General features: G+C 39.1%; 1 protein-coding gene across 1 annotated transcript in view; it reads left to right on the plus strand.

Annotated features, from left to right (window-relative positions):
- shc3 (SHC (Src homology 2 domain containing) transforming protein 3) overlaps window positions 1-21481 on the plus strand; it is a 29988-nt gene extending 8507 nt beyond the window's left edge. The window contains exons 2-12 of the mRNA XM_015942861.3: window positions 4169-4239; window positions 8310-8373; window positions 9639-9758; window positions 11620-11673; window positions 11833-11884; window positions 11965-12085; window positions 14587-14740; window positions 15048-15138; window positions 15223-15414; window positions 18729-19054; window positions 21208-21481. Of these exons, the coding sequence (XP_015798347.3) occupies window positions 4169-4239; window positions 8310-8373; window positions 9639-9758; window positions 11620-11673; window positions 11833-11884; window positions 11965-12085; window positions 14587-14740; window positions 15048-15138; window positions 15223-15414; window positions 18729-19054; window positions 21208-21336 (1374 nt within the window). The 3' untranslated portion in view covers window positions 21337-21481. The remainder of the gene's footprint in view (window positions 1-4168; window positions 4240-8309; window positions 8374-9638; window positions 9759-11619; window positions 11674-11832; window positions 11885-11964; window positions 12086-14586; window positions 14741-15047; window positions 15139-15222; window positions 15415-18728; window positions 19055-21207) is intronic.
- Window positions 21482-26343: the final 4862 nt, after the last annotated feature.

The following is a 26343-nucleotide window of genomic DNA, read 5'->3' on the forward strand; positions in this document are numbered from 1 at the left end:
AGGCTGCACTTTGTCTGATCCCTCACCTAGGACCTGTTTGCCATGGGTGACCCTAACAGCGGCATAAAGCCTCAGACAACGTAACTCCTAGGATCATTGGGATACTCAAACCCCTCCACCATGGTAAGGTGGCAGCCCAGGGATGGGCATTTATGAGTGATATCTCATAATAATGAGAAAGTTCCTTGTTATAAAGTGATATAAATCTCATTTAACAAAAAGGGTTCTCTAAATAACATGTTTAATATCTTGTAATAATGAGATTGTTTTAAAAAAGGTGAAAAGCTGACATCTCTTGGGTTATTTGAATCCCGTCCAGAAGAATCAAAGGATGAAGGTCAGAGAACTTCTTTATGCCTTTTTAAAGTGGGAGTCAATGCCTGGGTGGAGACTTATTTCATCCACACTTCCTTTTAGGAAAACGCTTCTGAAAGAGGCGTCGCCTGGCGGACCGAGAGAGCGGCAGTGAGGCAGTGATAGACGGCCCTCTCTTCAACCCCCCTTGTATGTGCTGTCGGAGTTTCTCAGTCTAAAAATGAGTTGTTAACGAGCGTGCGTGCACTCGCACGTGTACGCAAGCACACACTCACAGTAGAATTGCTGCTCAGGAGAAGAGCAGACACAGATTCTGCAGAATTCTGGAGGATTTCCTGTTAACCGCAATCATTAGATGAAATGGGGAGGAGGGCATTTTTTTCAAGGAGGCAAGTTGCTCAGAGCGCCAACGTGTCAACGTGAGTGGCTGAGCCAGGTGGAGGTGCAGCTGCCTCACCTGGAGACCAGAGCAGTGCAGTAATTTGCTGACATCACGTTTTTCAGCTTAATTATCAGCCACAGCTGATTCTAAGTAAATGTGGAGCAGAGTTTTTAACCTGAAGATGGAGATATAATTACGGTTTTGGGCCGAAATATTAAATTTAAAGTAAGTTGCACTAAACTGCCACACTAATGATTACACATGTGTACAGCACCATTAGACACTCATCTATACAGGTTATCAGCAAAAAAGGTAAATTTAAGTCTTACTTGTTCTTTTAAAAAGCACTAATAAGTCAGAGGGACATATTTGTCCACTCTTTGGTCATGCAATCCTCTACTTATAAAGCAACAGAGAGCCCTCACATGGATTTCTTGTCCACACAAATTTGCCATACATCTGATTTTTAGTTGAGGTGCAGTTTTCAAAGTAGAAGTTTACTTCCTGTTTGTGCTTTTTCACATTTAAAACTTTGAAACCGTTTTACAATAATAAAATGGTATGCATAAAAAGTATGTCCTGATATTACCTGAATGGTCTTGGGCCCTCTTATCTTTCGGTACTGCTTTGACCTTACAAACCCTTGCGGCCTCTGCACTCCTCTGGCAGTTGTCTCCTTGTGATTCCAAAAGCCAGGACACATACCCATGGCGAGGCGTCCTTCTAATTTTATGGCCCTCGTCTTTGGAGCAGGCTGCCCGAGGACCTCAAGGTCATAGAGAATGTTCATGTTTTTAAGAGCAGGCCCAAGACTCACCTTTTTAGCTCAGCTTTTTCCTGATATCTGTTTTTAGCTGCATTTCCTGTCTTATTAATGTTTTAATTCAATTCAATTCAAATTTATTTATGTAGCACCAAATCACGACAAGTGTCGTCTCAAGGCACTTCACATGATAAACATTCCAATACAGGTCAATTCATTAAGCTAATCAGAAAAAAGTTTCCTATATAAGGAACCCAGCAAATTGCATCGAGTCACTGACTAGTGTCAGTGACTTTACAGCAATCCTCATACAAGCATGCAGCGACAGTGGAGAGGAAAACTCCCTTTTAACAGGAAGAATCCTCCAGAGGATCCTGGCTCAGTATAAGCAGCCATCCTCCACGAATAACTTTATGTTTTACTATCTCTTAAATCAGTTTTTATTAGTTATTTTACTATCCATATTAGCTATTATTATTAATATTAATATAATTATTTATTTATTGATTTATTTTCATTTTACTTATTTTAATCATCCCAGTGTTTCCTCTGTGGGGCCCTCTGCCTCGTGTGTGGTGGCCGACTGTGGCGGCCTGGGCGTTCCTAGGTGTGTGCTTATGCGGTGGTGGGGGTTTCCGCCCTCCCTCCCTGGGCGTCCTGGGTTGGTGCCTTGGCTGCTGCCGTCGGACAGCTACTGCCGATGCAGATGGCTCACCTGCTGGCGTGTCATTCATTACCTAACTGAACTCAGCCTAGTGTTTACTTATGCTGTTTTTTTTAGGTTGTGTGTGTGTGTGTGTGTGTGTGTGTGTGTGTGTTTGTGGGTGCGTGTGCCTGGCAAATGGGTTGTGGGATGGGGGGAGGGGGGGGGGTGTAAATGTCATAATTGTTTTTATATTTGTGGGGAAGGGATGGGAATATGGGTTATATGGGGTCATTTTAATCTGTTAGCACTTTTAGCTGCATCTTCTTTTGTATGAAAAGTGCTTTAGAAATAAAGTTTGATTGATTGATTACATTAGACAAGTTCCCTTTGTGTGGGAAATGGGTAATAATGAGAAACTTTCTTGTTCAATGCAAGATACGAATTCTATATTTTTTCCTCACACCTACAGCAAAATGCTTCAGTACAAACCACCCTGACAACTGTAGCAATTAATACATATTATGACCAATAAGATGTGATGATTCCATATAAATATGAAATATCAACCTAATTTATCTTTGAATAACTTAACAACTCACAATAAAATAATCTCCACTCAAAAAAGTCAGAAAGTTTATAAACATATAAAATTTCCCAGCGACTGAAGAGCAAGGATCTGTAACTCAGAGGAGGTAATTTACGTCTGCAGATGCGTGGAGACCTTTAGAAAGCAGTCGTGTGAGGTGTGGAGTGATTTAGTTTGCTTTACTGGGTTCTAATTTTATTAAAGAGCTCCTACATGATTGATCAAAAGTTCAGTTTTATGTGAATCTCATTATTTTCCAGGCGGCACAGTGGTGATGTTGGTAGTACTGTTGCCACTCAGAGAGGTCGCCGGTTCAAATCCTTTCTGCATGGAATTGGCATTCTTTTCATTCATGTGTGGGTTTTCTTTGAGTGCTCCAATTTTCTTCCTTCAGACCAAACATGCATGTCAGGTTGAGCAGACACTAAATTGTCTCTTGGTGTGCTTAAGTGTGAGATTGGATGTGTGTCCCTGTGATGGGCTGGGGGCCTGTCCAGCGTGTCCCTGCCTCCCAACCGTTGACTACTGTAGTTAGGCACCAGCTCCCTGTGACCCTACTGAGGAGGAGCTTGCTGTGCTCAGAACAGGTCTTCCTGACCATTTTTAGAATGGTTTGATATATTTTTGGCCCTTTTGCAGGTTTGAAGCTTCTGAAAATAGATGAGACAGGTAAATCTTTGTCAGAGTCAGCAAGATGCTCAACAGAGAGACGAGAACCCACATGAAATGTATGATTCTAAAAGGTTTTTTATATTTATGGAAAGGAGCAGCTCCATTAAAGTGTTTATAGCCAGATTATGAATGTGATTCTGCTAAGGAAATGTTCCTGGTGTGTGTAATTTCATCAGATGTGTGTGCAGGGAGGAGTCCTCTAGTACTGCGGGTGAATTTATGCCAAAGAACAACTCAAGCGACCAAACAACAAACACACTTTTAAATCTATAGATTTTTGAAGCTTTGATTAATTAATTTTTATCTGCAAGTTCACATCAGTTTAGTTGTGTGAACTTCCTGTCTAAATGAACATTTCTATTTTTAAACTAAGAGCTATAAAACACGACATCAGCATGTTTGGGTGAACGCAGCTGCTGACGGAACAGCTTTCAATCCGCTCACAGATGAAAATATAGTGAAATAAAAATAGACAGGATCTGCTGTCCCTTTATAATGTGATCAGTGTTTTGCTTCCTAGAAGGATTTGTTCTCTGTGTTCTGTGCTGACTCGATATTGACCGATAAAACATCCTACAGGACACCGGTAATGAATGAAGGATACTTTCAGGTCGGAGCTGAATGACGTGGAATTGATAAACGGTCTTGAACAGAATGTAGCTTTTAATTATTATTAAAGAAATATATCGGAACAAAAAGGCAGAAAGGTTTACCATTCAACAAAGGCTTCAGATTTTTTATATGATGACTTCAGTTTTGTTGTGTCTGCTCTTCTCTGATGCCTTGTGCCTTCTTGCTTTCCAGTATCTGGGCTGCATCGAAGTCCTGCGGTCTATGAGATCCCTGGATTTCACCACTAGGTCACAAATAACACGGTACGTTCTGATCTAATGTGGTTTTCTAACTGCGCTTTAGCAGATTTCATGACTCTTTGCTTATTGATTCATTGAAATCAGGAAGTTTGATCAGATTGTTTTGTGGTAAATCTACACATTACTTTTAGAGCCAAACGTCACATTTCCTGTGTGGAGAACTTATGTTTATTTGATGAGACCTACACGTAACGTGCTATATAAAAGCACTTTTAACTGATCAAAAATATGTTGCTAAAGTAAAACAAAAACAAAAAGACATTTAAATAACCACATTGTTTAATCAATGGCTACTAAATTCTTATAATGTTCCGGTTTCTGCATAAAGCATCTGGGTTAACTTTAAAGGGACATTGGATATTGTTTTGGAAGGGATATTGTTACTTTTTTCTTAAGTAAAACATTTTTATGGTCTTTAAAAACATGTTTATGAACTTCTTTGCACAAAATCCCTCTCACTAAAGTAATTTCAGCAGTTTTATTTTTGACATCTTCAGTACCTTCCAGAATGAGCCGTTTTAGGACTCTCAAATGAAAGCCTAATTTATGCCTCTCCATCTGTGTCTGTATGGAGACATGGAACGCCATATGCGTCATTGCGAGGGCTCTCCAGGAGGCTTGCCAGGACAAATGGAGTCAAGATCACTTTTCTAAAAGTCCATTGAACAAGACGTTGACCACAGGGTTATGATTGGCCAGGATGCCGCTTTTCTTAAATTTGTCAACAGCACCACCATTGCCCCCTCAAAAAATAAAGAGAACCGAAGATATCTAGCGGCAGATATGGAGCAGCTTGAAGAATACCTTGCAGAAAAATTCCAAAAATGTGAATGTTTTATGCACCTGTGACTGGAGGAGAGTAATAGTTCATAGCAAGTGTTTTATTTGTGGATGGAAATGATGGGAAGCATGGGTTTAGAGGTGGTGAGTGCATGAAGAGGTAGAGAAGAATGAGGGACAAATTTATCTCTGTTAAAAAGTATCTGACATACTAAAAACAATATTAACACAATAGCAAAAGCACTATCTTGGACCGTATAAATGACAGCATACCCCCAAAAAACGATAAGCCCTCTGTTGTCCAGATGGGGAATTGCTTTGCAACACTCCCCAAGAGACAGAGAAGTCCGAAGTCAAAACGTCTCCATTAGTGCGTGTGCGTCTCTCCCTCACAGAGCTGACGGTGAAGTAGAAATCAAGCTTAAGAAAACAAGCTGGAGCTGGCCACACCCACCTATCCCCCACTTAGGCTGCTATAAGCTGAGAAGCTCTGATATCTGGAAGGGGCATGGAGGAGAGACTTACACCTCCAGAAATAGCTCTCTCTTGCACATGAGAGGTGGTTCCATTCCACGTTCCTCGTTTGTGACATCACAAACAGGAACTTTTTTTAACGGCCTGTTTTAGACATATGATTCCAAAAATTAAACACTGAGAAAGTGGGTGGATGTATTTTTTTATGTTTGGACTGTTAACAGAGGCAGTAGAGACACATGGCAGCACAAAATGATACAAAATTAACTTTTGCATAGCATGTCTGCTTTTAAAAGCTAATTAAATTACGTAGTTTCAAACTTTTTTGTTTACTTAAATTTTTGAAACAACATTGTCTCACATCCCTCATTTTTGGCTTGCTGGGCTATTACAGTCTTCCAAAATGACCAATGGTAAATGCAAACTTTGTCAAGAATAATGGTATATCCTACAGACCATGTTTGTTGCAGCAGTTTACACAAAGAAGAGTTCAATAACATTGATAGCTTTTTTTGTAAGTAAAAGTTTATAAAGACCTCGTGTTTTATACCAGACCTAAACACACTAACCCTAACTCTAACCTACATTGAGAAAGTCACAAGAGAAGTGAAGCAATAATTTGAAAAGAAATGAAAACAATTGACTTTATGTTGTGAGGACGCTGTAGTTTTAGTTTGTGTGATCACTGACTTCTTTGTCTTACAAAGGCGAGAGAAGAGAAGTTTAAAGGGGACTGATTAGAGTTCAGGCTTGTAAGAAATAGAAAAAAATACTGAAAAAATATTATACTTGGATATCTTTGGTATGTTCTTACTTTGTTTAGTTTCTTAATCCATTTTTGGTTCTTTTTAAAACACAGGAAAGGTTTCTCTTTACCTTGCTAACGTTTTCTTTGCCGACTGCAAAACATCCTCAGAGCTGAGGTGTGACAGCATCAGCTCTGATGACGTTATGCAGTCGGCAAACGAAACGTTAGCAAGGTAAAGAGAAACTTTCCTGTGTTTTAAAAAGAACCAAAAATGGAATTATCCTTGGATGTTTTAATTATATTATTCAAAACTAAATAATTAGTTCAATTCATTAAATTCTTCTTGTCGTGCTTAATTTAGTTTTCCTGATCTCTGTTGATCATCACACAAAACTCTGCTCTTCTTAATGACCTAACCTCATTTTATCATCTGTTTACTAACATAATATAATAAAAATACATTCAGACGAAGGTCGTGGTATTGATAATAAAACTTTCCCACGATCTTGAAGCTTGTTTTTTTCATACAGTGTACAAACATATCTATTTAGTAAAAATGGACTGTTATTTGACTTTAATGGCTACTACCGCAGTGTGTGCACAAACAAACGCGTCTGAAAATAGGAGCCAGGTTCCCTGTGGACCAAAGTCAGCCTGCTGATCGCTCTTAAAGCCAATTCTGAGACACATTTGTTTACTTTCTGGTTGGCAAATGACTAAACATAATGCCTGTGTGATGTGCCCACCCTCTTTTGTGTCTGTCTGTATGTCTTGTTGTATGTCGCACACTGATTAGAGTGACTCAGAGGCTGACAATGACTCAGTGGCTCCATTGTGTCAGAGAAAGAAAAAGACGTTTCTGGGAAATAATAAGCAGACGATGCCAGCAGAAATGAATTATATTGGAGGTATTGTTATGATTTGCAATAGTTAAACCTAATTTTTTATCATGTTCACTCTAAAATCTTAGATATTACCAAAGGTTTATTTTTATAGAATCCTGAAAAATCGTTAAATCTTCATGCTGTTTGTTTACGTTTTAGAAACGCCTCGTCGCTTTCGAGCCAGTATGAGTTGATTTTAGTGACTTTTACATGTTGTAGTTTAACTTTATTTATGATTTTATTTATGTTTATGCTTTTTTGTTCAGCACTGTTGGCTGTGTTTAAAGGGGCTTTTTAAATAAAGTTGGCTTGTGATGCAGCCAGTGAATCAGTTAGCGTCATGTTCACTTTTCAGCATGACTTGCTGAGGTTTGTCATTAACCCGCAAACACCAGTCCTCTCACTCCCTTTGGTGTGTGTGTGTGTGTGTGTGTGTGTGTTACTTTAATTGAGAAAGTTAGTGACAGAGAAACTAAATGCGAGAGATGAAGAAAGTTTCTATAATTAGTTCAGTTAAGCTGGAATAGATAAAGTCTCTGAGTATTTGATTTATGTCCTTTGGGACCTTTTAACCACTTTTAAATCAGCTGTTGAAAAATCTCAGTGAGGTGATGCTGACAATAGCTCACTTGACATAGTAAGTGTCCCCTCACTTAGAGCTCAGCACTTCATTTATGACGTTTGAGGTTTGCTGCCTAACAGGAAACTAAGAAGGTGAAACCAAACAGACAACACATAACATGTTCTATTTTTAGTCATTTTATCATTACTTTATTATTTATTGCTAAAACTCACTGTGTGGAATACACTCAGACAAAGGGGTTTGCATGGATCCTAACTAAAAGTCAATAACAGAAAATGTGTTCACTGGTGATTTATTGTGAATTACTTTCATGATTATGATCATAAAATGTCAAAATAAAAGTATTGAATCATTTTAATTTGTTTATTTATTTATTAAACCTGCTCAAAGATCAAACTTTCTCATCTAATTTGATCTAAACTAATGTAAATCAGCATATAGCATGAGTTTAGTATGTGTTACAGCTCTATACTAGACCTTGTAATAAGAAGCTGACCCCCTCCCTTATTTGACATCCCCAATCTATATTTCTTTTCCATCAAAGTTAGCTGAAGTTTTTTGCTAAAGCGGGTGATACTGTGACTCTTATCCCTGTTCCCTGTAGGGAAGCCATCAGCTTGTTGAGTGAAGCTGTTCCTGGAACCAAAGGAGCACCGAGGAAGAGGAAGGTACATGGATGAACTGGGAGGGACGGAGGGAGGGCTAAAACGCTGGTGCGATCCCTGAAGAATTCATGTGAAATGAAACTGCTGGCTGGGAAAAGAGGAAACAACATTAGATATTAATTTACCCTTCCATGTTCTATAAATAGCACCCCCTCTGCTTTCCTCTTCCTGTATATGAAACAAGAGGCAGAGGATGGAGATGAAGAGGCACGATTCTATGTGTGTGTGTGTGTGTGTGTGTGTGTGTGTGTGTTAATGTGAGGTGTGACATGAAGCATTACTCTGCTTTCTAAAAGCTTTCTCAAATGCCACAGAAGAGGAGACAACGCGTCTGAAGCGTGAATGGGTGTTGGATCTGAGTCGATTTTATTCTGGCTGTGAGATAAAGACAGGGAGAACGTTACAAGCGTTTAGCTAATTTCATCCAGCCAGGTTGATCCTTTGTTTTTAACGACTGACATGGCAACATGTGTGTTTATTAGCATTGAAGTCGGATGTTGAGTGGAAGTAGTTCTAATCTTAAATAAGGTAAATTTTACATGAACTTTGCTGTCCGAGTGGTGGGAGCAGTGCTTGAAGTGGGATTAAATAAGTGGTGTCACTCCCATTAGAAAAGGCTAATTTGATCTGCTCCTATTATAAAACTTCAACACCTGGACTTTTCTAACCTGAACTGGATTACAGACCGATAGCAGATTCTGTAAAACGTGAAAGTTTAGTAAAAACACATTTTAGCGTTTTTTGGCATCTGGACCACATTGAGATTGGTCTAGCTCGATAACTACAGAACCTGGACACTTGAAACCTAGATTATTGTAGACTCAGCAGATTCCTTTAAACGTAGTTTCTGATTAGTGAAACTTTTATCTGATTTGTGAAACTTCGACAAAAGCTGATTTCTGCGGGGGTGGGGCTATTTTGTGACCCTCCTTTTCATTGCAAAATGACTATTTTCACCTCCCAAGGGTGCCACTGCAACCACTATCCATGAGTTAGTCCAGATTAGTTTTAGATGTGGTCAAACCAATCACACACAAGTCACAGATTTGCAGCCTACAGCGTCCACATAAATAAATTGAATAAAAACATCTTCCAACTCTTCATGACACAACCAACTGTAGCTTGTTAATTTACCACTCATGGAGCTAGCTGCTCTGGATGGACTCTGTTTAGTAGAATTGCCACAAAGACTGCAAACCCCCGTTTTATGAAGAAAATCCACATCTGGCTGACTCAAAGCTAACTGTGTTTTCCTTTCCTCCTCGCAGCCACCGTCTAAAGCTCTGTCCAGCATTTTGGGCAAGAGCAACCTCCAGTTTGCCGGCATGTCCATCAACCTTAATATCTCCACCTGTAGTCTCAACTTGATGACTCGTGACTGCAAACAGGTCAGTCTGCAACCTCTTATGGTTAAAATGGATGATTGGTGATATAATTATGTTAAAGGGAATATAAGAACTGAATAATTATGCAGAGTAAATATCAATGAAGTACTTTAAATTAAAGGGATGTTTGTTTTCAGGCAGGATCTTTAGGATTATAACACAGTTGGCTAAAATGGTCCAGACCTTAGAGAGATCCAACAAGTGATACACGGAACATTCATGCTCTTTTTGTGTTACCAAATGTTTAAAATAAGCTAAAAATGCTTGAATTTGATATATAAAGTTAGTAAAGTTCCCCCTTTGTCCTTTTCCATGCCCTCTAGTGAGCTAAATAAATTATTTTATGAGCCTAAAGCGTTAAGCAATAGATTAGAGTTTCCACAAGATGGAGCTGTCAAAGTGCCCCAGTTCCCAACTGTTTAAATGTTTTCGCCTGTTTTAGCATTAGGAGAGGTGTGCTAGCATCATGGGTGCCAGATTCCTGCCAGTTTTAGATTGTATTTCCTGCTTGAACACATTTACTGTACATACAATGGATAAAAAGCTGAGTTGTCCAATGGGCGGTACCCACTACCACTATTTTGGCTGCGTCACATGTCTCATCTCTCCCAGAAAATAATAAAATGGAACACCCATCAAACACTGAGCCAATGTAGCTATGAGCTAACCAAAGCTAACAAAGGTTGGTGGTGCTTTTATCCAGAAAACTACGGTTGAGTGACTCTGCTACCTTCTGCCTAGTAGGCTGAAACATTTTTAACATGAGACAGAGGCTTTTGGCTCTTCTGCTGCTTGTCATTCAAACTTACACACCCCATAAGTATTCATAATTTCAACGTATAATTACACCTAAATGGATGAGTTACAAGAAAATACATCCCCTTCAGAGTTGTCATGATGGTAAACTAGGCCTATTAAACTTAAAATATTTTTTGAACCAGGTTGTAAACATGCTTATTTATGCCGGGAAGATGTATTTTTAATATGGGATTAAAGAAGAATTTACTCCTTTCTGAAACCAGCTCCTAGTGGATGAGGGGGGAACTGCAATGTTTGTCGCTTCCGCGCTGGCTTCACATTTGGCAGGTGGAGATCGCCTCTTGCTTGAACTCTGCAGAAATGAGTGATTAGAAGATTCTGCAGAGTCCGATGAAGGCTTAGGAAATCATTTAGAATATAGAATCAGGTGTGTTTAGAATAGAAAAGAATATATTGGAATATACTTTATTTATCCCACAGTGGGGAAATTCGCTTGTTGAGCAGGAACATATCAAAAACATTACTTGGTGCTGCAAGGCTAATTGTGTGCACAATCGGAAGGGGAGAGAGAGCAGGGGCAGGAGCTAGCCTTGCAAAATTTTAAATCTCTTCTCCTCTCCCTGATTGCGTCACACTACGGACCACAACTTTATGTCCGAGTTTTAGTTGTTTTTTTAACTCTCTGCTGTTTTCATAGAATTCTTTTGACTGCACCAGAGGATTTTAGCTGCAGAGCTAATTATCTGTTGCACTTCTGGTTGACGTTTCTCAATTAATTTTTTGGAAATTTTTTTTAAAATACATGCAAACTGAAAAGTTTGGAAAAGTTTTATAAAACAGAATTCACATGAAGATTAGCATGGCAGAAATCTACTCTGGCTTTGGCCCCTGCGCTGACTAGCTGTTAGCTGATTTATATTTGTCCAAACTGATATTGCTAAGAGATTCTACAGCAGGTAACATAAAAAAATGTTCATAATCTTTACACAGAAACACACTTAAATACATAAATGAATAAATAAATGTACACGATTTCCATATGGCTATGAGAATTATTTGCTATTCTATAATTAGATTATTAATTAGATCCTTTTTTGAATAACAGATCATAGCCAACCATCACATGCAGTCCATCTCCTTTGCATCAGGTGGAGACCCTGTAAGTGTTTCAAACAACATGAATGGATTAAAAGTGTAATGCATTACTTAATAATTACATTATTGTAACTTTTCTAATGCATGGGAGCAAATGGTATTTATGTATGTAGATGTATTTTGTTGAATCATATAGTTTTATTATAACCGTCTTTTGTTATAGGACACGACGGATTATGTTGCCTATGTAGCAAAGGACCCCGTCAACAGAAGAGGTGAGTGTGTTTTTGTTCAGTTCTTAATGGGTTCTCTGTTTTACAACATGTTCTTTAACATTTTGTCTCACCTTCATCAGCTTGTCACATCCTTGAGTGCCCTGATGGATTGGCTCAGGATGTCATCGGCACCATCGGCCAGGCGTTCGACCTTCGGTTCCAGCAGTACCTGCAGTGTCCCTCCAGCAAACTGCCCTCCACGTGAGATGCTCAGGATAAATACACTGGATCTTGATGGTTTAATGAATCTCATTTAAATAATTAGACTCTCGGTCAGTCAGTGGCATAGGCGTCATTTTAACCGGGGATGCCGGGGACATGTCCCCGGCAAAATTTGTGATTGGCAGCTGTGTCCCCCCCACTTTCAAAAATGCCTGCTGATGAGGATTTTTGTTTTACCAGCTCAGATCTTATACCAGGGGTCGGCAACCTATTCCCATCAAAGAGCCATTATTACCCATTTCCCACGGTAATTTTGGACCTACCTTAATAAGCAGTGACTTAAGTGAAGCAGGCAGGTCGCACTAGAAAATTTAGTTTGAAAATATGTCATAAATGTGTTCCCCCGTCATTTTTATTTATAAAATATGAAGTAAAAACTCACAATTTAATTTTCATTCATTTGTCATTAATATTTAGTCTACATCCGTGCGTTAAGTGGACCATCTTCCAGTAAAAGCAAAGCATTCAGCCCATCTCTCCAAATGCGTAAAATGTGCATCAGCCGCTAGTTAGGCGCGCCGCGCGCACCATCAGCTGATCAGCCCAGACAAGAGCAGAGCAAATAGAGAAAGAATAGAGGATAATTCTGTCTGGATGTGGATGGAGATTACATTTTACAGCAGCCTGATCATCATTTAAATACGTAAACCATCACCTATCTTCTAGTCCATGCTATCAGCATTATTTTAATTGGTGTGTGTGTGTGTGTGTGTGTGTGTGTGTGTGTGTGTGTGTGTGTGTGTGTGTGTGTGTGTGTTTTCCACTTCAAATACTGGTCTAACCAACCAGACCAGCGTGTCCAGTAACATATTAATGTTACAATTAAACAGTTACACTTCATGTAGGCTAGGAACATTTCACCTGCCGTGGCCCGACCGCTTCTGCTCCACATAAACTTTGTGCGTGATCAAATGTCTCTACGCGTCATGCGTCTCCATATTAGAGACGGGAACAAGCGCTGTTCAGCCAAAGTTTCATAATTTCATAAAAAGAACATTTTTCCAAGTGACACATCCCTCAGAGAGACCGGGCTTCCAGACTGTTTCAGTGGGAGGAAATCTTATCGCATGCGCCGTGGTTCTGCGCTGCGAACCCCAGATCTTCAGCTCACTGTCCACCGTGGACGCTCTGAGCCGTGCTGAACACAGTGTCCAGTATAAAGCTCTGATGTTCTGATGGGAATATTTTACCTCCACGATGTGCGTTAACGATTAAAATGTCTGCTCATCCATGCGCATCAGTGTGCGTCGGGGTAATTCTTTCAAACCAAGCAACATCCTTGAGTTCATCTGTCAAAATAAACAGTCAAATGGAAATATATGTAACCTGCCATTTAACTGTTTTGCCTTCCTGTGAAGATTGTTGCAAAGAGAAACAATTAAACTTGATTAACCCCAGAGCCACCCAGAGAACCAGAGCACATGCGGGAAGATTCCTCCCACTGAAGCGAGTGTTTTCCAAACCCTTTCTCTCAGAGAGACTTGTCACTTAGAAAATGTTCCCTTGATTATGAAACTTTGGCTGAATAGTGCTTGTTCCTGTCTCCAATGTGGTGACACATCCAGGAGCCTGTCTGAGGAGAATCCCAGAATCTCACATTGTCTTCAGCTCATAAAGCGCCTATGATTACGCACAAGCGTGACGCGTCAACCCGGTCTCACAGTAAGACCAGGTTGGAACTGTTCAGGTTTACGCAGACAATCTTTACATTTAGAATTGGCATACAGATTTAAAATTAATACAGTAAAATATAAAGCATTTTATTTAAATATCCATTCATTATTTTACAAGTACAGAGAGCCGCATCAGATGGATGGAAGAGCCGCATGCGGCTCCAGAGCCGCGGATTGCCGACCCCTGTGCTAGCCTACTTTATTGTCCCCAGCAATTTTTAAACCCCACTCAAGTGTATGGTTATTGTCCCCAGCAATTCTGAAAACAAACTGACGCCCTTGGTCAATGGACTGTCTCTGCCTTCACTGGTGACCAAGATGTTAAAGTACACAGAAAATGTTGGTTTATTGCAACAAAAATCCTTTGCTGCAATTAGAAAATACCCAAAGAGGCTGTTTTGTTAGTATTGTGCTGGTCAGATTTAAACAGCTCTGCAGCACAGGGACTCTGTGATAATATTTCAGATGTTTTCAGGAAACACAGATCTGTGCACGCTGTTGATTGAAGCTGTTGCATCACAGATGCAGGTGTTGATTTGGCATTATCTTTGTGATAATTGTCTGTAAAATCTGTCTAATGCAGCTGTATACCATCATCTGTGTGCCCTTTGTAAACAGGATTTTACAGTCATGTTCTGAGAGAACTCACTCAAAGTTAGACCTAGAAAAACATTTGTTCTTTCAATAATATGTTCTTGTACTATTTTAGTCAAATATGAGGTTTTAAATACTCTTAAATCAACACATCCCCATAAAGTCTATTAATAATAGTGACACAGATAATGAGATTTATATTTTGCACATCAGGGTGTTAAACATGGAGGAGTTGCCTTGGACAGAAGAGGAGGAGGAGTCAGCAGAACACCCTTACTACAACAACATCCCTGGCAAAATGCCACCTCACGGAGGCTTTGTTGACAGCCGGCTGACCAATCAGAACGCAGCATCAGATGGATGCCAGGTACAACTCAGTTAACCTGAATATCTCAGGGACATTCAAAGGGTTGATGTGAATTTTAGGGTCAGAATATGACTGTGACGTACAAATCCATCATTTAAACTATTTGATGGTCAAATCCTGAAAATGTACAGCAGCTGTACATTTGTTACTATGGTAACAAATGTACGGCTGGTACTATGGTTTACGCTATGGTAGCATAAACTCATAATAATCAGACATAAACTTGAACTTTGACTTCTGTTTATTTACTTTTGTTTGTTCGTTTGAGTGATGTTTTTAACATTGAACCGTTTCTGCACATGCTCAGATGGGTCCAGGCTCAGTGGATCAGACGTATTACCAGGGCCGACATTGTGAAAACTGGGCAGATGAAAGGAAGCCCATCTTCTTGCAGCAAGGTAGGAACGAACGTCCCAACCTTGAGCTCCGGATGCATTCATTTTCAAAGCACCGTGACTTTGATTGTTTCTCTGAACGTCCAGGATCGTTTGATATCAGCAGCCTGCCAGACAGTAAAGGTCAGACGCCTAAAATAGGAGACATGCCCACGTATGTGAACACCCAGCAGATTGATGCCCAGGTGCTCACAGCTCTCCAGGCAGAAGTCGAGAATGTCACAAGGAGCGTGGCAGCTGCAGCCAAAGAGAGCCCGCAGAAGGACCTGTTTGACATGAGTAAGACTCGATGAATGCATGATTCAAAAAGTAAAAGTAGAATACTTTTTAAACTGTCGTAAGTTAGTTTAGATGCTTATTTTTTTACAAGTTGACATTTTAGCTAATGTGTCATGAAAGATCCAATTTTCATAGTAGTTTCCTACCTAAGGAAACCCACCAGATTGCATCAAGTCACTTAGGAATGGGTGATATGGTCCAAAATCTATATCACAACATATCATTGTCTTCTGTTTATACATGTAAAAATAATCTTGCTTACCCAATGAATTGTAGAACAAATAATTCTAAAAATGTATAGAATACATTTCAATATAAATAATTATTAGAAATTACATTTAATGTTCAAAATGTATTTAAATAAAAACAAAACATCTCAAATTGTTTTATGTTAATGTTCTTTTTTCAAACAATGAAACAAAAAAACTCATAAAATGAATAAAGATGAAGATATTTTTACTAAATACAAGCTAAATGTGATGAAGATGCTACATTTTTAATATTCTGATCTAAAGTGAAAAATGCAAAAACACAAATAACAATTCTTTCTGCTTTCCTGATTCATTTTTCATGTTTTATTTTGTTTTTGCTCATAGAAGTTAAGTTTTACTTCAGGAGTGAAGAACTGCAAGTAGAATGATGCTCTGCTGCATTTTTTGTCAATAATATTACAATAATGTTTGAGGTTTTTCCAGTTTCTTTCACTTTTGTTGAACTGCTCTGAGATCAGCAGATCCATGGTCCGACCCACCGCAGTTCTCTCCAGCAGCGCAGAACCAGAGAGAGGGAGGAGCTGCTTTCAGACTAGATCTGTTTAATTTAACAGGACTGTGGGGGAAAATTTACCAAACTAAATCATAGGAGGTGTCCAAAACGTTGGAAAGCCTTGTTTGTTCATCTTGTGTTAAAAAAACGAACAGTATTTAAGGGATTTGGTGTTAACGAGCTGTTAAAGCTGATACAACTTTATTCTCACCCGACATATTTTACGGACAATGTTTTTCTGCTCACCATCCAACTCCAAACCAGGGGTCTCATTTATCAAGCTTGCTTACGCACAAAACGAGGTCGGAAAACTGCGTAAGCAACTTTCCACTCAAATTTTAGGATTTTTGAAAGAAAACTTAGCGGAAAAATGTGCACAACTTTAAGTTGACTAAGGACCTTGCTTACGCACATTTTGGACATGGAGAGCACCTTTAAACATCTTTGGGATGTTCTTACTGTGTTTAGTTTCTAATTCCATTTTTGGTTCTTTTTAAAACACAGGAAAGGTTTTTCTTTACCTTGCTAACGTTTCGTTTGCTGACTGCAAAACATCCTCACAGCTGACGCTGATGGTGGCGTCACTTCCTACTCCGTTTATCATGTTTCCCATCATTTCCGCCCATGTTTGCTCGGTATTTTGTACTCCTTCAGTCACGAGTGAATAAATGTTCATATTTTTGGACTTTTTTCCTCTACGCATTCTTCAATCTGTTTGGGGTCTGCCGCTAAACATTTTTACTTTTTAATGGGCCAACAGCGGTGTTGGTGATACATTTACAGGTAGCTGCATGCTGACCAATCACACGCTAGTGGTCTTGTTGTATTTGTGTCTTCGCACCGGCGCAGACGGAGAAGTATAAATCAGGCTTTAGGCTGCTGCCCCCGTGACCCAACCCTGGATAAGCGGCGTAAAATGGATTTTTTGTTTTCTTTTTATTTATTTTAAATGCTTTTAAAAAAACGTGAAAGTTTTTCTGTTTTCTGTTTTTAGTTTTCTATGTAAGGAAACCCAGCAAATTGCAGAGGTGTGGACTTGAGACACATGACTTGGACTTGAGTCAGACTCGAGTCACCATTTTAATGACTTCTGACGACTTGATAAAATCTATAAAGACTTACGACTTGACTCGGACTTGAACGGCAATGACTTGCGACTTGAATCGACTTGCATCTGCTGACTTGATGATGACTTGAGCATATTTTATATTTTAGCACAAAAGCGGCACGACATGGACAAAAATCATAAATCATTCTTGGTTCTGGGTTTGATTTACTGCTAAAGGCAGCAGCTCTTTGTTTATAATCAGTTTCAGTTGCTCTTTCTGCTTGTTTGAGCAAACAAATGAAGCTTTAGTTCTGGAATTTATTTATTATCATCGTCATTAAATAGAAGTTGGGCAGATGACTTGATTATGACTTGAAAATTCAAAGTTAAGGACTTGGACTAGACTTGGAGTTCTGCATCATTAACTTTGGACTCGACTTGGACTTGGTTGTCTTTGACCTGGACTTGACTCGAGACTTGACTGGACAGACTTGTGACTTACTTGTGACTTGCAAAGCATTGACTTGGTCACACCTGTGGCAGATTGCATTGAATTGCTGACTTGTTGTGTCTGTGACTTACTCCATACTAAACAAACATGTATTTAACCTTTATTTAACGAGATGAGTCGATTGAGAACTCATTCTTATTTACAATGACGATCTGACCAAGAGGCAGCAGCAACAGACGCATAATTAGCTTTACACCAAAGAAAAACAGATAAGCAAAAAATATACAAAATAAAAATAAGATGAAACAGTTATACATAAAGACAAAGGACTGTTCTCATATACAATATGTACAAGCAATCAAAACAGACGTAAAACAATCTTTAAGTACTCTGAGTGACAGCGGAGAGGAAAACTCCCCTTTAAGATGAAGAAACCTGGCTCAGTACGAGCAGCCATCTGCCGCGACTGACTTGAGGTTTGAGAAGACAGATCAGATACACAAAAATAAATGAACAGAAAGTAAAAACATTCCAAGCAGGGGAGGGTGAATGTTTAGTGGTTGCTGTGTTGTTTTCATCAACGATGATGACGAAATTATTTCGTTGATGCCCCTTTTTCACACGAATGACTGTTTTTATCAAGTTTATGACGAATGTTTTAAAGTCAGTGTGTCAGGATTAGTGTCTCTTCTCATCTTTTCTTTTCCCTTTGATTTAATTTTTATATTTTTTTGCCTCCTTATTGTTCACTTTCACTTCCTCTGCTGTGCAGCTACAGCTATCTTCTTCAGCAGTCAGCATTCAAACAGCATTTCTGCAGTCATTTATCTAGTTTTTACTATTATGTTGATACATAGATATAATAGCTTATTTTCAGTTTATGGCATCATTGTGCTCTGATTTTGGGGTCACATGACTCTGTCATGTCTTTTTTTGTTTGTCAGAACCTGAAAGGTTGAATAACTCTTTATATACTTATATAAATTATTTTTATGCAAAATGTATTTTAATTTAAATTTGCAGTTCTCACTCTGCCCTCATCTGCTCCAGAGCCGTTTGAGGAAGCCATTCAATCCCAGTCCCAGAGTTTGTCCCAGGGACAACCCCAGAGCCATGTGTCCAGTCTGAACAAAGCAGCGTCGGTGGACAACTCCAGCCCTCTACTTGTGAGATCGTTGGCCTTCCGTGCACAGGAAGAGTTGGAAGGCCAGACATGGTACCATGGAAAAATGAGCCGCCGAGATGCAGAAAAACTGCTTAAAAATGATGGAGACTTTCTTGTCCGCACAAGTACCACCAATCCGGGGTCCTACGTTCTGACAGGCATGCACAATGGACTTGCAAAACATCTGCTGCTCGTGGACCCTGAGGGAACGGTAAGCAAGGAAACTTTAGATAGACAATTTTGTGAACGTGTGAAAAAAAACCTTTGTGTAACCGTAGAGACGAAGAATTTAATAGGCCACTATTAGAACTTTGAGGTAATTTTATGATCTTCGTGACACTTGTGTCTTCATTTCACTGGGTCAACCCGAAAGGAATACTTTCTGGGCCATTTAAGGGACCAAATGAGTACCTGACATGTATTCAGAAAGGCTCGTGAGAGATGCCGGGTGGGAGTTGTGATTAACTCATGCTGATTGATTACTTCATTGAACCAGTGTCCCGGTACAACTACGTTTTGTTTTAGTACAACCTTTCCAAGAACAGACAAACAGCACATGAAACACATAAACAAGAACAGGCTAACTGTGGGCATGCAGGTGGGGCAATGAGGGAGAAAAAAGAGCACCTCAACCCTGACCCCAACAGAGGGCAAAGCCGGGGTACAGAAAAAACACCTCACATTCAGACAATCACATCGTTATCAAACGTGCGGTGGGTAGCAGGGCAAGGCAAGGCATCTCTTTTAGCACATTTTAAACACAGAGGCAATTCAAGGGGCGGGGATCTCGCAGCCACATAGCAAGGCCTTCAGCCTCCGAGAGGGAAGGAGAGTTCAGGGGAGGAGGAAAATGTTGAAATCATGGGAGGGTGTGTGTGTGTTTGTGAAATGTTGCATGTTGCGTCAGTAATAAGTCCATCACCCCTCTCCCAGTTCAATCACAGTGTCTCTTGTCTGGGATGTAATGATACATACTGTTTGCAAACTGATCCAAGGTGTTCACAGACCCAAGAGAAGAACGGGGAAGGAGAGGGTCAGAGCATCCATCCATATCCATCTCTAGCAGAGTTTGAAGTTCTTCAGCCTTCAAGGCCGACACCAGGGAGCTAAATTCAGATAATAGAAATTGTTTTGGAGCAGGCCAGAGATTAAATTTCTTCTCTGCCTTCTGCGGTCTCAAGGCGACATCCAAACTGCTGAGTCATGGGGTCAGTTTCCACCAAGTCAAACTGAGAATTTCTCAAAGCTGTTTTCCATTCCACGTACAAGTTCTGAAACCACAGCCCGTTTGGAGCTCATAGCATCCAGCTAACAATTCAGCTCGTGTGACGCATGATTCTGAGAGCTCACCGCATAACATGTTCCTTCATTGAGCTCTGGCAACTTGCCAATTGCTCCCAACATCTTCAGGACCTTCTGATACACCAGGAACCCACCTGCTCCAAACAACAGCAAATTACATCGCAGATGTTGCCAAACAAACGGCATTTGTAAAATTGGAAGAGATACTGGTGAGGTAGAAAGGAAGGAAAAGAAAATAAGCAGTGTTCATGATGCTTTAAAATAGCTGTTTCTAAACTCCCTACACCAAAAAATGGTCCCCCACAACGCCATAATTCACAGGGCTTTGTTGTCTCACAGAGCGTCTCAAAATCGGCTAATATTTTGTTTACTGAGTTCCGCTTTTATCACTCAGCTCTTTACCTGTCATCAAAATGGATGAAATCATTGCTTACATTTTTTTTAAACGCTTTTGATGTCCGTGGACACTTTTTGGCGCTGACATCCATAACTGCCAAACAATTTGCGTTACGCTGACGTCTCAGCAAAGACTTGAAAGGGCTGATATTTTTATGGCGACGCAACGGCTGAGAGAACTGAGCCATTGTATCTCCCAGTCACTTTTACCCCACCCACAGATTTCCTGGAACTCCTATAGTGGACACATATGGAAGAATTACAGTCTCACCTGAGTATGCATCTTTTAGAGATGGAGTTTATGAAACACAATTTTTATTCTGTGAAATTATGTATTTGGCTGTTTTTAACCTAACATACCCCAACAAAAATATCATTTGCAAAAATTCTACAACAAAAAGTCAACAACTGAGGTCCTGGTGACCCAAACCAAATTAATTGTCACTTGATCGAGTCGAGTCTTTTAGCCAATCAAATTATGCTCCTCTGATCACGTGACTTAACTCAATCGAGTGACAGTTACTTTGGCTTGGGCCACTAAGAGGTCACCTCAGTTATTGATGTACTTTTAAGTGAAAAAAATTTAAATACAAAAAAAGTAAATTTCTGGTGAGACTGTATTTTTCCTTAGTAAACATGACTAATATGTTTTTGCTTTGTTCAAAGGTACGGACAAAAGATCATATATTTGATAGCATCAGTCAACTCATTGGCCATCACCGTGACAACAATCTGCCAATCGTGTCAGCTGGGAGTGAACTGTGTCTCCTTCAGCCCGTTGAACGGAAACTGTGATGCTTGCAATGCCTGCTGGGAAACAGAAAGCTCTAAACAGTCTCCTAACCTTGAACTTGAAGACAGAAGGCGATGAGAGGAAGACGAACTCTTCAAAACCATCCTGCTTTGCCAGAGTCGCTGGAAAAACATAAGATTTGTTTAAGACTAAAGAAAATATTTATAGAATTGTTATTTTGTTGTGATGACTGAAATGCTATATTTTTCAGAAGAAACGGCTGCATTTGGACATGATATCTTCATTTGGTGTTTTAAGAGTACAAAGGAGGAATTGTTCTTGTAGTTTAGATGAAGTCAAATCAAGCCTCAAAGAGGCGTTGAGAGTATTTTAGAATAAGATTCTAAAAGTTTAGTTTTGTCAGTCAAGCACAAACAGTATTTCTACAGGTTGGTGATCACAGGAAAGCTGTTTTTAATAAGTTGTGTAAGAACAACACCTTTAAGTGTGACACCTGAATAGTCTCTACACGGAGGTTAGAACAGAACTTGTTTTTGCTTTGAGCCGAACACGGACGCCGCTCTCAGAGCCGTCGGGCTTTAACGATCAACTTTTTTTACGAAGTGTTTCCTCGTGTCACTGCAGCTGCATGACATGAAGCCAACAGTTCTCGCGGCCATGTTTGTACACCCCTTGATTAGGAGGAGGTGCTCGTGTTTACGCTGACACTGTAAAAAATTGTTCTGCTTATCATCCAGTGATGATTTTCACTTGGTTTCTTTTTAGGTGTTTTAGTTGGTGATTTGTTTTTGGTGCTTGACTATTCCAGCTTGTAGTTTTTTTGTTTTTTTATTAACACGTTTATTGTTTTAGCACACTTTTAACAATTGGATTTTTTATTTGACTGATGCCAAAATTAATAGCACAATCAAACTCTGTCAGACACAATTAGAAGGTGGTGTTCACGATTTATTTTTCAATATGACAACTTTTTAGCCACTAGATGTCACTATAGCGCTTATTTAGCCCAACTCAGCTGTCTTAGTTTAACACAAAACAGGTTTTCAGCCATTTCAACTTAATGGTTTATTTACATGTGGCTGTCATGTGTACACAATGGTTCAGACAGACAACTTTTTCTGTTGGAAAATTAAATCCAGATTTGGCCACACTTTTCGTTCGTAAAGGACTCAAATGGATACCAAATGAAAGGGGCCATTGTGTTTGAAATGCACTTGCCCACTTCAGTTGAACCAAAATCAGTTCAGTGAGTTTGACAAGACAGATGCAATGTAATACAACGTGCCTGTGTTTTGCTGCAAGATGGTGTGTACATATTTGCATCTCACTACGAGACGTTTAGCCAGTTTAAAAGACAAAAGAAGCATTGAGGATTTTCTCAAACTCAACTTTTACTTCTGCGGTGACATCATCTGTTCAAATCAGGGATAATATGAAGGCATAATAGGCAACTTGTGGAATAAATGGAAAGTTGTGCAGATTTTATTTTGAACAAAGCATAAAGAGAAGAAACAACTCCATACTTGAACCTCACTCACTGCTAACAGAACAATTAGCTTTGAAGAGAAATGAAATGACCAAACACACTGATAAGGACATGACGTTTCTCCAGATTTCTGTTTTTGAATATGTGCCTTTTCTTTGTACAAACAGTGTTTTTTTTCTCTCCCTTCCACGTGCAATAGCTGATCTTCGATGGGGCATGCCTGTTCACTTGAGGTTGTGTTTTCGCCCTGCTGCGTGTTGCTGCTTGAGGCTACTGTCCTCCCTCTAAATCTTGGTCTCTTTTCCGTTCCTCGCTCCCTCGTCATGGATATGTATTATAAGTGTATCATTTCCAGGATTATAAATACAAAATTGTTTTCATCAAAAGGGGAGTCACACAAGCTCACTATTTTGGGACAGGTAAACAGAAAAATAGGAAATTAAAATGAGTCCAAATGATGTTTACAAATGTTTAATCTTTTAGTTGTATGGGTTTGTCATTATTCTGTATGACTGTTGGCAATAAAATAGTGAATGTGTAGAATTTTCTTGTCTGTGATGCAGGCTTGAATAATGTGTTTTTCAATTTATTCTTTAGGATATATCTGCCAAAATATAAATGTTAAATTATCTTGTAATTAATTGTGTTTCTTTTAGACACCTGGCTATGGGTTTTCTTGTTAATGATAGAGTGTCTGTTTTTCAAAAATATTATAATGTTTAATAAATTAGAAGTTCTCGACAGCTCTCATCAGATGTGAGCTTGTGGAAGAAGTTTGATGTAAGAAATGAAGCATTTTAAACAATATTAGGGTGTTTTATGGTTTCATTGAACATGCGGTAAATAACTATTGATAAATGGGTTTTTTTCCAGCACAAAATAACTCATTACAACTAAATGTATCAGAAAGATGAATAATGGTAATGTACAGTAAGGTCAGAACTGTGTTAATCAACAAGAACACCACACAATTATCAAAAGCGTTTTTCAGGATGATTTGCTTACTCAGAAGGGGCAGGACCTAAAACCAGTACTGAAACCAACCACTAGGGGACCATGCTTTCCTTTCACTTCTGTTTGTGGGTTTGATCTTAGTTTAGCTTCAGTAGTTAGCGCCATTTCTGTAGGCAGTTGAACAAACCAACATATAATCTGCAGAAATTTATTTTATTGCACTTGAATTGAATTTATGTTCATATGGGTGGGTTGGAGGTTTGAGTCCCGCTCAGTCACTCACAATCATTGTGTCCTGGGGCAAGACTTTTTTTTTTTTAAAACAATTTAAGCTATTCCGTCAAAAGTGGGTTTCAGTGAATCTGTGAGTAAAACTTTTTAATACTTCACGTTTAACAGCACTCTGCAGCCCTCTGGTGACCAGAAACCACATTTAACTGTTTTGCGGAGTGGATAGGTGCCCTGTAAGAGGGGCTCTTTACTGCTTTATGACTGTTAGCTGTCATGCTAGCAATTAGCATTTTTAGTTCGCAGATTGTCAAATAAAAAGCACAAGAAGAAGAAGAAAATATTTGCTTTTTGTTGGCATCATGGCGGAGCCTGGAAATAAAATTCAAAGAGTGATGTCTTTGTAGGCTGAAACCGGAGTGAACATCGGCGCAGCCTGCACTAGTTTGAGGGAGCTAAAGGAGGGTACAATATCACAGGCTGATGGTTACCTGGCCTTCTTGCTACTGGACTTGTAAGTAATAATAATTTTGTCCAACACTGTGTCTGTTTTTACTTCATGGTTTCTTTTAGCATGTTAGTGTTAGCTCCTTGTTAGCACTAGCTACAGCATGCTCCTGCGGGGTTGTTTGCGACAGTTGTAATTGCACTTCCGAGCCTAAGGGTGGAGGATCTGCGTTTAACCCTACTTTCCTGCTGGTGGTGGTCGGAGGGACCAGTGGCGCCAGTGTTCGGCAGCCTTGCTTCTGTCAGTGCGCTTCAGGTAAGCTGTGGCTACATTGTAGCTCATCACCCCCAGCATGTGACTGTGTGCATGGGTGAATTACTAGATTTTTTTGCAGATGGCTCCTCTGATGGCGTTTCCTTGCCTTACCTTACTTGGCTCATCTGGACTCAGCCGAATATAAATTTTTACTGATGTGTGTGTGTGTGTGTGCATATGTCTGTTAATGTTTTTAACCTGTCAAGGGAATTTGGGGTCATTTTAATTTTGTAAAGCACCGAGTGGCACCTTGCTTGAAAAGCGCTTTATAAATAAAATCTGATTGATTGATTGATGATTGATTGATGATTGATTGATTGATGATTGATTGATGGTGCTATATGAATAAAGGCCTTTTATCATTTGTTGTCAGCTGGAAGTGTATAAAAACAGAGCTGTGTTGACTTATCAATAAACAGACCCCTAATGGCAATGAATGTAATAGTTATATTGTATTAAAACTATATTAGAAAATAATATAAAAGTATAATACAATGTTAGTTGTATGACATGTAAAAGACAACTTCATTTTTATAATGGTTCGTGCTGAGATTTATTAACAGATCATGTCTAACATCAAATCATTTTCTTGTTCTACTTCCAGGAATGAAATCGTGCTCCTGCTATTTCTCACGATTACAAAAGTAGGTTTTGTGTGATTCACCTGAGCGCTTGCTCATTTAATGCTTCACCTCAATATTCATTTGGGAAATACTTGTCAATCTAGGGCATGCACAGATTTAAAGATAAATACAAAGTTTTGTGAAAGAAACCTTAAATTCATAGATGAACAGTGTGTAAAACATCTCCATTAGCACATCAAGCAAGTGTTTCCATTTTTCAAACGTTACCAAAAGGACCTTATGAGAATTTTATCTTGTTGAAAAATTACTAGATTTAAATTCTGATTAGTGGATTGTACCTAAGTGAAAAAACAATTTTAGTATAAAAGAGATCCACATTTCACTTTGTACTTCCTTTGAAAATGAGTCAGTGACGTTTTTGATTAATTTGCCCTTCCGCTTTAATTTGTTTTAGAGTTGATAATTTGCATCATGCACACACAATAATACAAATGTAGTTCACATGCAGACTTTACATGCCTTCAGCCTCCAGCCTGCAAGCTTTAATGTTTCTGTAATAGTTCTGAGCATGCAGCAGTACCACAGATGACCAGCAGATGAAGCCGCCGCATCTCAAAAACAGACATCTCTTACATTACAGGTTGTTTTAGCATATATTGAATATTCTAAAGCAGTTTACAATAAAAACTCAGAACAAGCAAAATAACAGTTTTACACAGAATAATAAATACTGTTAGCTGTCTTATAATAGCTCTCTTCTACAATCATTCTTCATTACATTGTGGGGTTATAATTGCACTTTTTAATTTTTTATTACTTTAATTTTTATTTATTTTTTGCCAAGACAGGAGCACCATTTAACACTGTGCAAAGTTTGAAGCCACCTTAACTCCATCATTTTTGTTGTTGTGCACACATTCTCCCTGCTGAGTGTTTATCATTTTCAGCTGATATCAGGACTCTATTGAAACATGGGATAAAGAAGAAACTTTTGACTGATTAAAATTTCAAAAATCATCCATATAGTTCCCAT

Source organism: Nothobranchius furzeri, chromosome 6 (assembly GCF_043380555.1).
Source record: "Nothobranchius furzeri strain GRZ-AD chromosome 6, NfurGRZ-RIMD1, whole genome shotgun sequence".
NCBI classification, from domain to species: domain Eukaryota; kingdom Metazoa; phylum Chordata; class Actinopteri; order Cyprinodontiformes; family Nothobranchiidae; genus Nothobranchius; species Nothobranchius furzeri.